Source organism: Pelodiscus sinensis, chromosome 9 (assembly GCF_049634645.1).
Source record: "Pelodiscus sinensis isolate JC-2024 chromosome 9, ASM4963464v1, whole genome shotgun sequence".
Classification (NCBI taxonomy): domain Eukaryota; kingdom Metazoa; phylum Chordata; order Testudines; family Trionychidae; genus Pelodiscus; species Pelodiscus sinensis.
Window position 1 is genome coordinate 39,528,763 of NC_134719.1, and position 15,676 is coordinate 39,544,438.

At 44.8% G+C, this 15,676-nt stretch overlaps 1 protein-coding gene across 2 annotated transcripts in view; it reads left to right on the forward strand.

Moving 5' to 3' along the window:
* Window positions 1-14: 14 nt before the first annotated feature.
* Window positions 15-15,676, forward strand: part of SLC30A7 (solute carrier family 30 member 7) — a 54,454-nt gene continuing 38,792 nt past the window's right edge. Inside the window, exons 1-3 of one of the 2 annotated variants that reach the window (XM_075936615.1) lie at window positions 15-221; window positions 394-495; window positions 11,977-12,090. In XM_075936615.1, the coding sequence (XP_075792730.1) occupies window positions 142-221; window positions 394-495; window positions 11,977-12,090 (296 nt within the window). In that variant the 5' untranslated portion in view covers window positions 15-141. The remainder of the gene's footprint in view (window positions 222-393; window positions 496-11,976; window positions 12,091-15,676) is intronic. The other variant, XM_075936616.1, reaches the window with a different exon arrangement.

A 15,676-nucleotide genomic window follows, 5' to 3' on the forward strand; every position in this document is an offset into this window, starting at 1 on the left:
TCCCGCCCACTTTCCCTCGTGGCGCCTGCGCAGGCGCAGGGCAGGTGAGGGCCGGAAGCGGATCCCGGCGCGGCGAAGGGGCGCTGCAGCCGCGCCGCTCCCAACCTGCCCCGCTCTGTTCCGGGGACGCCGGCCGGCAAGATGTTGCCTTTATCCATCAAGGATGACGAGTACAAGCCGCCCAAGTTCAACCTGCCCAGCAAAGTCTCGGGCTGGTTCAGGTGAGCGGCGGGGGCGGCTGAGGGGGGCGGGGGCGCTGTGCCTGGGAGCAGCGGGGCCGGGAGCGGCGCCCAAGGCACCTCGCCAGCTGCGGAGGGGAGGGGCGGCTCCGCACGCGCTGTCAGCCCCCGGGCCGGGCCCCGGCAGCGAGTGACCGCTGTGCCCTGTGCCTAGGTCCATCCTGTCCGACAAGACCTCGCGGAACCTGTTCTTCTTCCTCTGCCTCAACCTCTCCTTCGCCTTCGTGGAGCTGCTCTACGGCATCTGGAGTAACAGGTACTGGCCTGGGGGGCGGCTCCGGCGGCTGCCAGTGCCACGTCTGCTGAGCCGCTGGGGCGGCAGGTGGCGGCTCTTCCGCCTTCGGGGTGGGGGTGTATGCGCGCCCGTACACACGCCAGCAGGCGGGGAAGTCCCTGAAACTGATGGAGGTTGGGTGAGCTGGGGAGAAGTCAGGCACCAATTCACCTCTCCCCAACCTTGCCTTCACCAGCTTCAGTATCTCAAACTTCCCCTTTCCCCGGCTAGCAGTGGCCCAAATCTGTGTCTTAGATTGATAAGAAGGTTTGAATGAGGCTTTTGGATTATTGAAGAACGTTTCCTACAACGTTGGCTTTGTGATAAAGAGGCTGCAAGTTTCCCTATCCTGACATTGCAATCTGCTAGGCTGAGTCCTTTTCTACATGTTGAGGTTATTTTGGATTAGAGAAGGCTGTGAATTGAAAGATGTGTCACATCCTGCTTACAGACCCCAGAAATGAGATTTAAAAATCATGCAGCCAGTACAGGTCTCTTGGGTTTCTCTTTCATGAGTTATTCACATTGATGAAAAGTGTTTTTGATTTGTCTCCTCTGTTGTGGTTTCTGGGTTCAGGGCAGAGTAGTGGTGGCTCTGGAGTGCACTGCACCATTTAGAGATTGCTGCAGTCCTCCTCCTCCTCCTCCTCCCCTCTCCTCACCTGCCACGTGGATCCTTTATCTTGGAAGGTGGCAGTGTTGACAAACTGACACCCAAAAGGCAGAAGCAGAGTGCACTTTGTATTGGTAAGTGGCATTGAAACATCCTGGAATAGATAAAGTGATAGACTCAGAAAGCTAGACAAGACCCAGACAGGATGAAAGCTTAAGAATCAATGAAAGACTTCATTAGTAAAAATTGAAATAAAAAAATGCAGTGACATTGATGCTGGCTTAAATTGCTCACTTTACGCTAGTGCAGATACAAAAAATCTATTCCCTTAAAGGACAGAGTAGAAACAATAGCAGATTTCTTTGCACCTCTTATCTGTTGACAGAGGGACTGTCCTAATGATGAAAGATTTCAGTCTTTGTGTTAATTTTGGGTTCTACAGAGACTGGTTACAGAATTATCAGCTAGTATCAGTAGTAGATCCTTGCTTTCTAAACTTTTGATTTTGATCAGACACTTCACAAACTTTAAGACTTAAACTCAATTTTCTATAGTGCACCTTGAAGTAGTAACCTAAAGATCCAGAGCTCTTTTTTTCCTGTTACCCTCCTATGATTTTTAAATATTTCACTGAAACATTTGGTAAAATCCTTTGCTTTCATCAAAAGAGTTGCTGCTTCAGCACTTTTTGGAGCAGTGCAGTGTATAAATTCTTTAGATTTCCATTACTTGGATTTTGTAGTCCTGTGGCACCTTATAAACTAACACTTTTATTAGAGCATAAGTTTTTTGTGGGCAAAGACCCACTTCGTCAGATGCATGTAGTGGAAATTCTAGAAGCAGGCATAAATATACAGGCACATGAAAAGAAAGAAGTACCAATCAAGAGGGAGGCCAGAGATAACGAGGTCAATTCAGTCAGGGAAGATGTGGCCCACTTCTAGCAGCTGATGTGGAGGTATAAAGGCGACACAAAGCAGTTATCAGGAATGGTAACATACAAAAACCTGTAGGAGAACACTTCAGTCTCCCTGGATACACAGTAGCAGATTTAAAAGTAGCCATCCTGCAACAAAAAACATCAAAAACAGACTTCAAAGAGAAACTGCAGAGCTTCAATTCATTTCCAAATTTGACACTATACATTTAGGAGTAAACAAAGACTGTGAATGGCTAGCCAACTACAAAAGCAGTTTCTCCTCTCTTGGTTTTCACACTTCTACATCAGCTGCTAGAAGTGGGCCACATCTTCCCTGACTGAACTGGACGTTTCATTTTCATTCTTTCATAAATTTAGATTTGGATAAATTTGCTGTTCTAATGTAATTTCTATAAACTGTATTGCAGTTGTTCTGAGTTGATGCCAAGGAAGAAACCATGGAATAACATTTGTGTTTGTGAAGCCATTTCTTGTAAAGAAAAAATGCTTTGTGTATTGCATCAGAGGAAACTTGACAAAGCTAAAATGCAGTGTAGCATAGATGACTTTCTCAATCTTTGTTCATTTGTGGGTGCCTAAAATGTTTTGAATAGTGATGTGGATCTGTTTAGACATAATATGCAGGCTCCCATAAGTCCCCTGACCCCAAGTTGAGAATGGTGGGTATAGGTATATTGCTGCCCCTATAGTTGGCATCTGTTATGAATATTAGAATATTCTAGTCTGCTGCAAAATACTTGTTGTTAGACTGATTTTGAGTACTATGGGTAAGTGATGTGACCAGCTTTTTTCTGTTTTTGGGGAATTGTCATCTCTTCAATATAATGTCCTAGTGGCCTCAAAACAATGTCTTATCAGTACTGGACCTTATGATAATTAAAGTCTTTTCTTTTTAAAAAAAAAAGGAAAAAAGATTAAAATCTGTAAACACAAGGAAAGAGTTGTTTGAGCTGTTGTATCATTCTAGTGATAGAGGCAGCAGTGCAGGGAGGGAGGCTGCATGTAACCGTGCACATTAACCGATAAGCCCAGGCTTACCCTTGAAACATGTACCCGTTCACATCCCTGTATCATTCTAGAATAAACCTCTGAAAGGTTAGATATTTGAGGCTTTTCTATAGCACGCATTATCATAGTGTAATGTCTAAGGTCCTGGCTATAGTATGGGCATTACAGTGGTACTGCTATGTTGTTGTAGGTATGCTGCTATAGCATTGTGGTGTAGATGCTTTATTTAGTGACAGAAGAGGTTTTTCCATTGCTGTAGGTAATGCCTCTCCTTGTGCAGCTTAGCTAAGTTGCTGGAAGAATCTGTTGATCTAGCTGCATATACACTTGGTTTAGATCAGCATGGCTATGGTGCTTTGGGGTGTGCATTTAAGCCAGGGGTGTCCAAACTTTTTTCAACGAGGGCCAGATTTGATGAAGTGAACATGCGTGAGGGCCGACCATTTTGCCTGACATTCTTTGAACCATTAAAATTAAATGCAAATTAACTATTTTATGCAAAGTTTATTGCAAACAGCATACTTTTCATTTTGTCATATGGATGACAAATCTAAACAGGTGTTAAATCACTCTGCCTTTCATATCTGAAGGCCAGATGAAAAAAAAAATCCAAGAAGCTGAAATATATGTCAGGAACATTGTAAAGTATATTACATATTATTGGTAATAAAGGTTGTCTGTCAACTTTTAAGTTCAAAAAATATGAACAGGAACATAACACCAAGTATACATGTTGTGTCCAAATATATTTATAACTGATTTAGACCAACTGACATTAACTGAGATTTTACAATGTATTCATCTCAATACATATGGATTCGTTGGGGGCCATAAAAGATAGATATTGCCAAATTACCTGTGGGGCCGTATTAAACCGGAACACGGGCCGCAATTGGCCCGCGGGCCGGACTTTGGACATGCCTGATTTAAGCTAACTTTTAAGAGTATATCAGGTCTGAGTGTATAATCTAATCAGATATGTAGGAGTATTGTATGTTTTCTTCTACAATCCCAATTTGTTTGCCAAAGGAACATTTTATCCTATTTAGTAAACTGCTTTTGCATAAATACAGTTGATAGCCAAAAATGTTCACACTAGAAGTCTAAATAGATGGGTGAAGTAGAGTACCTTGTTTTGAATGAGTATATTGATATTAGGGCTGTTAAGCAAAAAAAATAATTGTGATTACTTGTGCTGTTAAACAATAATAAGATTCCAGCTGACTCCTGGAGTCCCCAGATGTCCCTGAGCTCCATGCAGTGCTGCCCCTTTGAAACACTGCCAAGAGGATGCCAGGATCAGCTGAGCACGCTGCACAGAGCCCAGGGTCACCTGGGGACTCCAGCTGATCCTGGGCTCCTGCGACACTGCTCCTTTGAAGTGCCACAGTGATGTTTCAAAGGGGCAGCGTCGCACAGCTGATCCTGGGCTCCACTTGCACTGCCCCTTTGAAATGCTGCGGTGGTGTTTCAAAGGGGCAGCACTACATGGATACCAGGGTCAGCTGGGAACTCCAGCTGACCCTGGCTTCGCTCCGCTTTGCCCATTTGAAAGGGGCAGCACTGTGGAAACACATGCGATTAATGTGTTTAAAAAATTAATGCATTAATTCTGCCCTGCGTTAATTGCAGGTGTTAATGTGTGTTTAATGGACAGCCCTAATTGATATAATAGGCATCATAGAAACTTGGTGGAATGAGGATAATCAGTGGAACAAAGTAATACCAGAGAGTTGCACTGTATGTGAAAGAAAGCATAGAATGACATGAAGTAAAAATCATAAATGAATCAAACTTTTCCTTAGGATTTTTATGGTTAGTAATTCCATGTTATAGTAATATGAATGTAGCAGTAGGGATGTATTACTGACTACCTGACCAGGATGGTGACTGTGAAATGCTAAGGGAGATTAGAGAGGCTATAAAAATAAAAAAACCGCAATAATAAGGGTGTTTATCCCCATATTGTCTAGGTACGCAGCATCTCAGGATGGGATGCAGAGATCATAGAATACTAGGACTGGAAGGGACCTCGAGAGGTCATAGAGTCCAGTCCCCTGCCTTCATGGCAGGACCAAATACTGTCTAGACCCGTGGTCACCAACCAGTAGATCGCGATCTACTGGTTGATCTCAGGGGTTCTAAGAGTCGCTCTTGAGCCCTCTCTGAACTGCGTGCCTGTGCAGTACATTTAAATTTGATTTCGTCATTTGAGGAGCAGCTACTCACCGAGCAACAACACAGGTGAGTAGCTGCGGGGAATGGTGGGAGCTGGGAGGTCGGAAGGGCTGAATCACCCCGGCCAGCTGGCTGTGGCTTTCAGCTGAAAAAGGTTACCCCACGCTTCAGCTGATTGGGCGGCTTCTCCTCTGTGCCTGCCCATGTGGGGCGCCCTGGCGGGGCACCCTGGCTGAGCACCATGCCATGGTACTCAGCCAGTGTGTACCACGCTCTGTGGACAGGCACAGAGGAGAAGCCGCCTGATCAGCTGGAGTGTGGTTCAGCCTCCTCCAGGTTGAATGCCACAGCCAGCTGGCCAGGTAGCTTTCCCTCTGCACCAGCCCACATGAAGCATGGTGCACCTTTGCTGAGCGCGATGGCCAGCTGGCCAGGCAGCCGCTTCTCTTAGCTCCAGCCTGGCTGCCCTGCGCTCAGCCCAGGGAGGCTGCGCCTAGTTCCAACTGTGCTGGAGCAAGCTTCCCGGGCTGAGCACAGTGAAGCTGGGGTGGAGCGAAGAGAAGAGAAGCCGCTTCTCTCTGCTCCAGTCCGGCTGCCCTACGGTCAGCCTGGAGAGAGCGCGGGACGGAGGCTTCCCTCCGTGGCTGGTGTAGGGAACTCCCTGCCCCCAACCTTGTTCCCTCTCCCCTGCCCCAAACCTGTCCCCTGTCCTCCTGCCCCCATGTTCCCTCTCCCTTGCCCCCCCCCACCTCGCTGCAGTAACTTGCACCCCCTGCAGAAACCAGTTCCCTCTGGCACCCTGTTCCCTACTGCAGAAACCTGTGCCCCTACTCCCCTCTGCAGAAACCTGTCTCTCCCCCGCCACCCCATACCCTGTCCCCTGCTGCAGAAACCTGTCCTTCTGGCACCCTGTCCCCTCTCCCCTGCCCCCATTGGTACCCTGTTCCCTGCCCCAGAACCCACTAGCACCCCTCCCCAGTACTGTGTCCCCTGCTCATGAATGACTTTTCTATGGGTCAGTGACCCTGACTCAAGGCCGGTTCCCTGCCCTTCTCATAAATAAAGACAATGCAGAAACTTTTTGTGTTTAACATAGTATTTTATTTAAAAAGGAAGCCTGGCCAACAAACCCCCAATTGGGGATAAACCTCCATCTGGCCACAACCATTCCTGCATTCCTCCTTCCCCAGACCCTAGACCTGAGCCTATCAAACACTGGAACTCCCTGCTCTGAGCCCCTCACATACCCCAACCCCAAATTCCTGCACCCTCACATCCACAAGCCTGTGGCTTGCTTAGTACCCCAGCACTGCCTGGCCTGGAGCCCCCTCTCCGAGCCAGTGTCCCCTTCTCCATTTCCTCCTGCATGCAGATTTCCTCCCAGAGCTTGCACCTCTCACCCTTTCCCACACCCAACTCCCTCATTCCCACCCAGAGACTACACATCCTGTCTCAACCTAGCAAGGGTCCGGCTAGACTGCAGGAGTTTTTCAGGATTCTGGAGATATCCCAGAAAAACTCTTCTGCATCCAAGGTTGCGTTTGTTCTTCTGCTTTTTTAGTGGAGGAGCAAACATGATCTTTCGGTCACCCCTATATTCTTCTTCCCACAAGGAATAAGGGGGCTTCCAAAAGAAGGGTTTTTTTTCTGACATTTGGTCCAGTCTAGGCAGGCCAAATGTTGGAAAACCTTTTCCTACAGAAGAATTATTATTTTTTTTTTTAAAAAGCAGCAGTATAAGGATTGGGGATAGCAAGTAATGGAGAGGAGGAGAATAGAGAGGGTGGGGCTTCAAGGAAGGGGCAGGGTTGTAGATCTTGGCTTGGTCTGTCATTTAAAAAGTGATCTTGGGTGTAAAAAGGTTGGAGATCACTGGTCTAGGCCATCCATCAAGTTTTTCAACATCTTAAATGACTGCTTCTGGGAGCAGCTGCTCCCAGGACCCACAAAAGGGAAGGCAATTTTTGATTTAGTCCAAAGTGGAGTATAAGATCTGGTCCAAGAGGAGAATATAACTGGACCACATGAAAATAGTGACCATAATACAATTAAATTTAACATCTCTATGGCAAGAAAAACACCACAGCAACCTCACATGATGGCATTTAATTTCAGAAAGGGAAATGACACAAAAATGAGATAAATTAAACAGAAATAAAGTATAGTGTCAAAAGTAAAATCTCTTCAAGATACATGGAAACTTTTCCAAAACACCTTAATAGAAGCTTAGCTTAGATGTATACTCCCAATTAAAAAACACAGTGAGAGAACCAAAAAAGTGCCATTGTGGTTTAACAACCAAGTAAAAGAAGCAATGAAAGATAAAAAGGCATCATTTAAAAAGTGAAAGTTAAATCCTGGTGAGAAAAATAGAAAGGAGCATAAACTCTGTCAAATTAAGTATAAAAATATAATCTGGAAGGCCAAAAAGGGTTTTGAAGAACATCTAGCTTAAAAAAAAATAGCAAACTTTTTAAAGTACTTTAGAAACAGGAAGCCTGTTAAACAACCTGTGGGGCCATTGGATGATCGAGATGATAAAGGAGCACTCAAAGAAAATAGTCATTGAGGAGAAATTTAAGTAATTCTTTGCACTTGTCCGCCTGGCTGAGGATTTGAAGAAGATTCCAAAACTTGAGCCATTCTTTTTAGGTAACACATCCGAGGAACTGTTTTTTAGATTGAGGAGTCATTAGACGAACTTTTGGAACAAGTAGATAAACTAAATGGTAACAAGTCACTAGGACCAAATGGCATTTTCCCAAGTGTTCTGCAGTTTCACACTTTAATACTTTTAGATCTACTAACTGTGCTAATGTGACAGCAGTTTTTTAAAAAAAGGCTGTAGAGGTGATCCTGGCAATTACAGGCCTGTAAATCTAACCTCAATACTAGGCAAATTGGTTGAGAACAGTATTGTCAGACACACAGATGAACATAATTGATTGGGAGAAGTCAACATGATTTCTGTAAGTGGATTTCTTAAATTAGGTAAACTTGAATTGAGTAAGAAATTTTGATTTATAAGAAATGAGTTACATTTGTTTATTTCATCATGAAAGAACTCAGTAGTTTATTAGGATTTACTACCAGCAGTAAATCACTTTTTGTGATATGTTTGTGGTGACAAGAACTGAGGTGTCTAGTTAGTGCCTGTTAGAATGACAGCCAGTGTTTGGGTGGGAGGGGAAAAAATCTTCAGAAGTATTTGCCAGATTTTCACAAGTGGCAAAAATATTGTTTATGTAGATTAAAATGTTCATTATAAACCAAGAATACTCTCAATGCTCATTTGTATAGCTGTATCACATCTTTTTTTATTTTAAGTCTTACAATGAAGAAGACTGAAGTAAAAGCCAGGGTAAAAATTTGAATCATATGGATATACAGTAAAACTCCCAATAGTCCAGCACTCCTGATAGTCCGGCATCAAAATGGCAAGAGCCTAGTGAGTGAGCTTTGGCAAAAAATGAGTCACAAGGTAACAGCGGCAGCAGCTGAACTAAGCAAAAAGGGTAAAAAGGCTTAAAACCTAAAATATTACAGTATACTGTATACAGTATGTACAATAAAAAGGGTTAAGAACACTTTATATACAGTATTTAATGTATACAGTACAGGCAGTCCCCGAGTTACGCGGATCCGACTTATGTCGGATCCGCACTTGCGGGGTTTTTCTCGCCCTGGAGGACGGGAGCAGCGGGATGCCCAGATGCGCTGTGGTCCCGCCGCCCGCGTCCTCCGGGGCGAGAAAAGCTGCTCCACGTCTCCCTGGTCTGCTGGGGGAGGAGGAGCCCCCCCCCCAGCAGACCAGGGAAACGCGGAGCACGTGGGCAGCGGGACAGCCCAGACGTGCCGTGGCTGTCTTTGCTCCCCATCTCCCTGGTCTGCTGTCTCCAGCAGACCAGGGAGATGGGGAGCAAAGCCTCGGAGGACGCCGGCGGCAGGACAGACGAGGCGCGTCTGGGCTGTCCCGCTGCCAGTGTGCTCCGCGGCTTTGCTCCCCCTCTCCATGGTCTGCTGGTCTTCAGCAGACCAGGGAGACGTGGAGCAAAGCTGCGGAGGACCCGGGCAGCGGGACCGCGGTGCGTCTCGGTCCGCCGCCCGCGTCTCCCTGGTCTGCTGGGGGGGGGGGGGGGGGGCTGCACTCCCCCAGCAGACCAGGCTTTTCTCTGGACGCCTGTGGTAGAGCAGCTGGGGCGCTGCTGGTTGGTCCTGTAGCGCCCCAGCTGCTCTGCCCCAGGCGTCCTGATTGAGCCGCTGCTGGTCAGTTTCAGCAGCGGCTGAATCAGGACGCCTGGGGCAGAGCTGCTGGGGTGCTGCTGGGTTGGTCCAGTAGCGCCGAGGAGCGGCGCTACTGGAGCAACCCAGCAGCACCCCAGCTGCTCTGCCCCAGGCGTCCCCAAGTCAGCTGCTGCTGAAACTGACCAGCGCTGACTACAGGAAGCCCGAGGCAGATTTGCTCTGCCCCGGGCTTCCTGGAATCAGCCGCTGATCAGTTTCAACAGGCTGAATCTGGACGCCAGTTGCGATTTACATACAGATTCAACTTAAGAACAAACCTACGGTCCCTATCTTATACGTAACCCGGGGACTCTGTGTGTGTGTGTGTATGTGTATGTGTATATATATATATATATATATATATATATATATATATATAAATAATATAAAACCAGTTTATAGTACCTCCTGATAGTCCGGCATATTTGATAATCCAGCACCACCTAGGTCCCAGAGGTTCCGGATTATCGGAAGTCTACTGTAATACAATTTCTGTAAATATACAAGTGATCATGTGTGAGATGATTGGATACCTGCATCTGAATTTGCTCTACTTTGTCGTTGAGCTTTAAAAAGATGAGTAAACCAGGTAGTGGTTTTTTGGATGGTAGATGCTAAGGATCAGAGACACTTGCATTTAGAGGGTAAAAACCTCAGATCTTTATATAAGCTTACTAACAAATAAAAAAAATGCCAGACTGTAGTGTTCTGCAAACATTAAAGTTAGATTAGTGTTGTAAGTGCTGTTAAAAATCTCACCTGGAAAGTACAGTGAGATCAATTGAAGATGTCAATAATCAAGTGACAGTTTTCTGGTAGGTGAGTCTCATGCCACATAAGGATTTTTTTAGATGAAAACCAGCACCATAAACTGTATCTATAAACTAGTAGAGCACCAACGAAGCTTATGAGGTACTGGTTCTATGGTCACGTTGCTATCTTCAACTCCAGGATTTATGTGACTGGCTAGAGTGCTTGGCAGTATCCCAGTTGATTTGTGCAACTTATAGTACTAATGAAGCAATAACTAACTGCACAGAATATTGCGTATGAATGATCTATGTGAAACTAGTGTCAGTTTCTAATAGGGATGTTAAATGTGTTCAAGTAAATATGTAACCACTCAAAATTTCAGAAGTTACACGCAGGGGAAGAGGGGTAGCAGGCGGCTCCCCAGGAGCTGATTTTCTCCTGTCCTGTTCCCCTGCACTGCTGCCTCTGATATGGAGGCAGCAGCACAGCGAGGAAGGGGGACCCTGCATGTAATGGTGAACGTAACTGATGAACTCATGCTCTTTGATTAATTGTGTACATGGTTACACTTTCACAGCCCTAGTTTCTAAATTACTATAGGTTGGAGTTCTCTGGTCCAGCACCCCTCAGGACCTGATCAGTTCTGGATCAGGGCAGCTCAACACTGTCCCCTCTGATACTGGCCAATTAAAGTGGTTTACATTCCTAGTTTCCTACTTGTTGATTTATTAAAATTGGACATTTAAATCAGTGATTTTAATCTATATATTGCCTGTGCCAATTAACCTGTCTCTACTTTCATGTTGTTCTCTTCCCTTGGCTTTCCCACTCCCCCATCTAGAAGGTTAATTATCTGTTGTGTATCATAGGTCAGAGAACGTACCTGGGGCAGATGCTGGGCCTGGGGCAGAAGTGATGAATCTGTCACTTCTGGGACTGGCCAGTTGTGCCAGCCCATAGGGCCCTCCAAAACATGGGGCCTAGAGCAGTTGTCTAGATTTGCTGCACCCTAGGGATGACTCTTTCATAGATTTTGAGCTTCCTATGGCAAGGACAGTCTTTGTGGCTGCTTTTGCACAGTATGTTGTATAGTGGAACCTTCATGTCTGTTTACAGTCCTTCTTAGGCTCTGCCACAATAGTAATACTAAATGATAAAGGTTGAACCTTTCTAGTCCAGCGCTCTCTGGTCCGGCAACATCAGGGTTGCAATAGGATAGTACCTGTAAGAAATTTACTTTTACAATCTAGATTGAGTTAACAGAGTTAGTGGTTTAAAAAAGCAGGCATCTTTTTGCCTGTAAGTAAATATAATCTAATTCTTGAGACACAAGATGTAGAACCCTTTGGATTCCAAAGGTTATATATACAGACTTTAGGAAGTCTGGTATTTTAATATTAGGATTTTTTCCACATGGTATTTTTTAAGGCATCACATGGAAAGCATCATAATATTCTTCAGGGTATTACGACGGTTATGTAATAGGTAAGCCAAGTTCAGATACCCCCAACATCTGAATGTCATACAGTAATCAGCAAGGTGTACGATCTCAGTCACAAAAAAGCAGAAGTGTACACTGCTTGTGTGTGTGTGTGTGTGTGTGTGTGTTTGTGGTTTAAAGCACTTTGATTTTCAAACTTAACATGGACCTTATTGAACTAACTGAAATATTTTTGCTCCTTTCCAGTTTAGGTCTAATATCAGATTCCTTTCATATGTTCTTTGACTGTACTGCTCTATTGGCTGGATTAGCAGCTTCAGTCATTTCGAAGTGGAGATCAAATGATGCTTTCTCATATGGGTAAGACATTTTAGCTGCTTATATCATAGGAAATATATTTTCATAAGTGCAAAGGTTGCACTTCATGTTTCCATGCCAATTGTAGCATTACTTCTAAAATATATTTTGTAGAAACAATTATCTGTTTATAAAGAAGGGTAAAGTACTGAACTTAACCTGAGTTTCATTAAATTGGCATGTAAGTCTATCCTAGAGAAGAGCTGCATAGTCTAGTATATATTTTAGAGAATTTGTGCATCTGTGTGTCCATGAATCCATTTGTTCAAGAACTTCTCTTAAACAGTAGGACTTAGAAGCAAAAATTTGGTATGCAGCTTCCTCTTATCAGATCTTAAAGCAAGATAAGGGTTTGGCTGTGCTAGGATAATGGGATGTGTGTGGAATCTGATTTTCTCATTAAACAGAAAAGGAAGGGTCGGATAGCAGGGACAGTTATGCTTTGCAATGATCACAAGACAGCAGCAAGTATGGGAGACAGTTATATTGCAGAGTGATCACAGGGGGGTGGCCACACCTGGGAGACACTGCATGTTGCAGGCTGCCAGCCACAGGTAAGTGGCTCTCCACCCCAAACCACTGCCTCTCCGTCTCAGAGCTGGGCACAGGGAGGGAGCTTCGCTGCTGCAGTCCTTCCCCGTCCCACCAAGGAACAGCAACCCTTGCCACTGAGGCACCCCCAGGGAGCTGCTGCAGGCCAGCTTTGGGGCTCCCTTGAGCTCCCCACACTTCCCAACCCCTTCCCCTGAGCCCCTCCTCAACTCTGACTTGTATCCCCCCCCCACCACCAGACCCCTGCCCTGAAGAACCTGAGCAATGCCAGGTAAGTGTTCTGGTTATAAATAAAATAAGTGTTATTGTTTTTAGTGTGAAGTTTAAGATGTTCTCAATTATTTGCTGATTGATATTATTGGAAACAAAAATCCTGTTGCAAAACAAAATGTCATGTTGCATATTGTTCAGCTGCTATTGATAGTTTTTGTCTGCTAGCATCCACCCTCATGGGTGACAAACCAAAGTTGAAATGGCTTTTTCTTTCTGTCTTTCACCAATCTTAACTTGAATATTCCCTATATTGGAATGCAGAATACTACACTAAATTGGTTCTGGTTTCCTTGTTGAAAAATGGAGTGGTTGAAACACTGGTTGTGTATTTTAAAAACATCAGTTTGGGTCCTTAGTGAAAATTGACTTGTTACTTACATTTTAGTAGGAGCAGTCATCCATATAAAGCTATGAACAGTAGGCAAAATAGTGCTTTGATGGCTCTATACATATACCTGGAGCATGAACATGCTCTTCCTATTGTGGCTTATGTGAGGCTATGTCTACAATACCTCTTTTTTGGCAGAAGAGGCAATGCAAATGAAGTATTCATTAGCAGCAACTGGTGCTTCATTTGTATATTCTCGTCCAATGCTTTTTGTGCCAGAGGTTTTTGCACAAAGAGTAGATAGGTCTGTGTTGCGCAAAAAATCTCCGTATAAGATCTTGCACAAAAGGGGTTTTTGTGCAAAACGGACCCGTCTACTTTGCTTGTTTTTGCGCAAAAATCTCTGGTGCAAAAAGCATTGGACGAGAATATGCAAATGAAGCACGAGAAGTTGCTAATGAGAGCTTCATTTGCATTGCCTCTTTGGCCAAAAAAAAAAAAAAAAGGCAGTGTAGACATAGCCTTAGTGGGGAAGATTTTAGAGTACTGAACGAAGCTTTATTCTAGTTCTACTTCATGCGAATCCCACATATGGTGCAGCAACATCCCTTGCACAGGTGTTCTCCAGTAGGAGTTGTTCAGGTGCCCTTTATGCCCACTCATTGCACTTCACCCTCTTCCTTCATGGGCATAAAGGAGCAGCATGACCTGTTGAGCCTCGGTTCCTTCTAACTGCTTTTTTGGCAGTGAGTGGGATGCTTTGTCATGATTTAGCTGCTAGTATAGTTTGTTACTGTTGCAATTTATTAGCCTTTTAACTTCGTTGTAGTTATTGGCTTCTTAATTCATTCCGTGCTTGTGTCCCCTCAGAATGTGCTATCTGCACAACTTTTATAAGGTACACCTAGAAATTTGAACAGACTGAGGTTCCTTCTAATGGAGAACTCTGAGACCCCAAACAGACTGACATGCTAGAGTTTAAAGGACTCTCAGGTTTAATGGCCATGGCCCTATTTGTCAGTGCCCCAGAGACCAGAGAAGTATTGCCAAATTTTGTGACTCCTAAGAGTAGGGAGCAGCACTTGAGCTATTCAGTTAGGTAAATTGCAAAGAATGGGGGAGCCACTCCCCAAAGCTGGTGGATAATCTAGTACTTAGCTTTACCATAACAGCTTCTATAATACCTTACTGGTTACTCAGAATCCAACAACACACCTCCCTTAAAGCAGTGGTCTCCAGCCTTTTTATGCTCAAGTCCACTTTTTAAATTTAAGGGCAAACCAAAATCTACCTCACTCTTTTCCTGTAGCCTCACCCTAATCGCTCCATTCCCCACCCCTTACCACTTGCTTCCTCTCCCCGCTTACTTTTGCTGGATGGGGCTAAGAAATGCAGGTGCAGAAGGAATAAGGAGTGCAAGCTCTGGGAGGGTGTTTGGGTGCAGGAGGGGGACTCTGGACTGGGGCAGAGTGTTTGGGGGCAGGAAGGCGGTATGAGCTCATGGCTCTGGGAGGGGATTTAGGTGTGACTTGTTGAGAAATATGGATATAATATGGAGAAATAGTGCTCTGTCTTGGCACTACGGGGCAATACCGAGTAAATCTGCTAATGTTACATATTTTTTTAAAAGTCGCTATAACTATAATTACTCCAGCCAGGACAGGCTAGGCATTTTAGAACTCAAAGAATTAAATTTAAGTGTAAGGGGGAAAAATGCATAGACCAATCAAAACACTAAAATAACATACTTTTGAAAAAATAAAATTACAGAGAATATTTGTGCAGTGCATAAAGTACCATGAAGTAGCAACAACAATAATACAAGTTTGTTTTGGGAGATGAGTGTGAAAGACAGTATGTGTATGACCTAGTGTGTGTATGTAACACAGAAGATGTGTGCATGGGTAACAGTGTATGCGCTGTGTTTGGGCCACATTGTTGGCTAATGCGGAATAAGTACATTTCTGGGAGATGCCATGAGCTATCTCTTTAAGGCACTGAAAGCTCTCCTGCTCTTGTTCCTGAGCCCTGTTGTCTTCCTTTACCTGATCTGTAGAGATGAGGTATGAGAAGAGGTGGCAGGGAGAGCATGTATGCGACAGACTGTGCGAGCTGTCTGTTCGGGAAATTTCTAAACAGTGCACTATCCCTTTTAAGAAAGGCACTGCACTGAGTCCTATACCACATTTCAGAGGAAATTGCTTGGAGTCCTCCTGAGCCAGGCTGTGCCCTCTCCCAAGCTGTGGAGATGGGACCGCCTGATCTGCGTGCTCCCCTTCTCCCCTACTTCCATATAGCTAGCAGGAAGATCCCAGGAGCAGATGTAGGACAAGGAAGATAGGCTGAGACATTTGAACCCAAGCTGCAGACTGTGCAGGCTCTGCTAATCAGCAAGCATGCCTTACTACTGGGGTCGCAGTTAACTGGGAGAGTCTC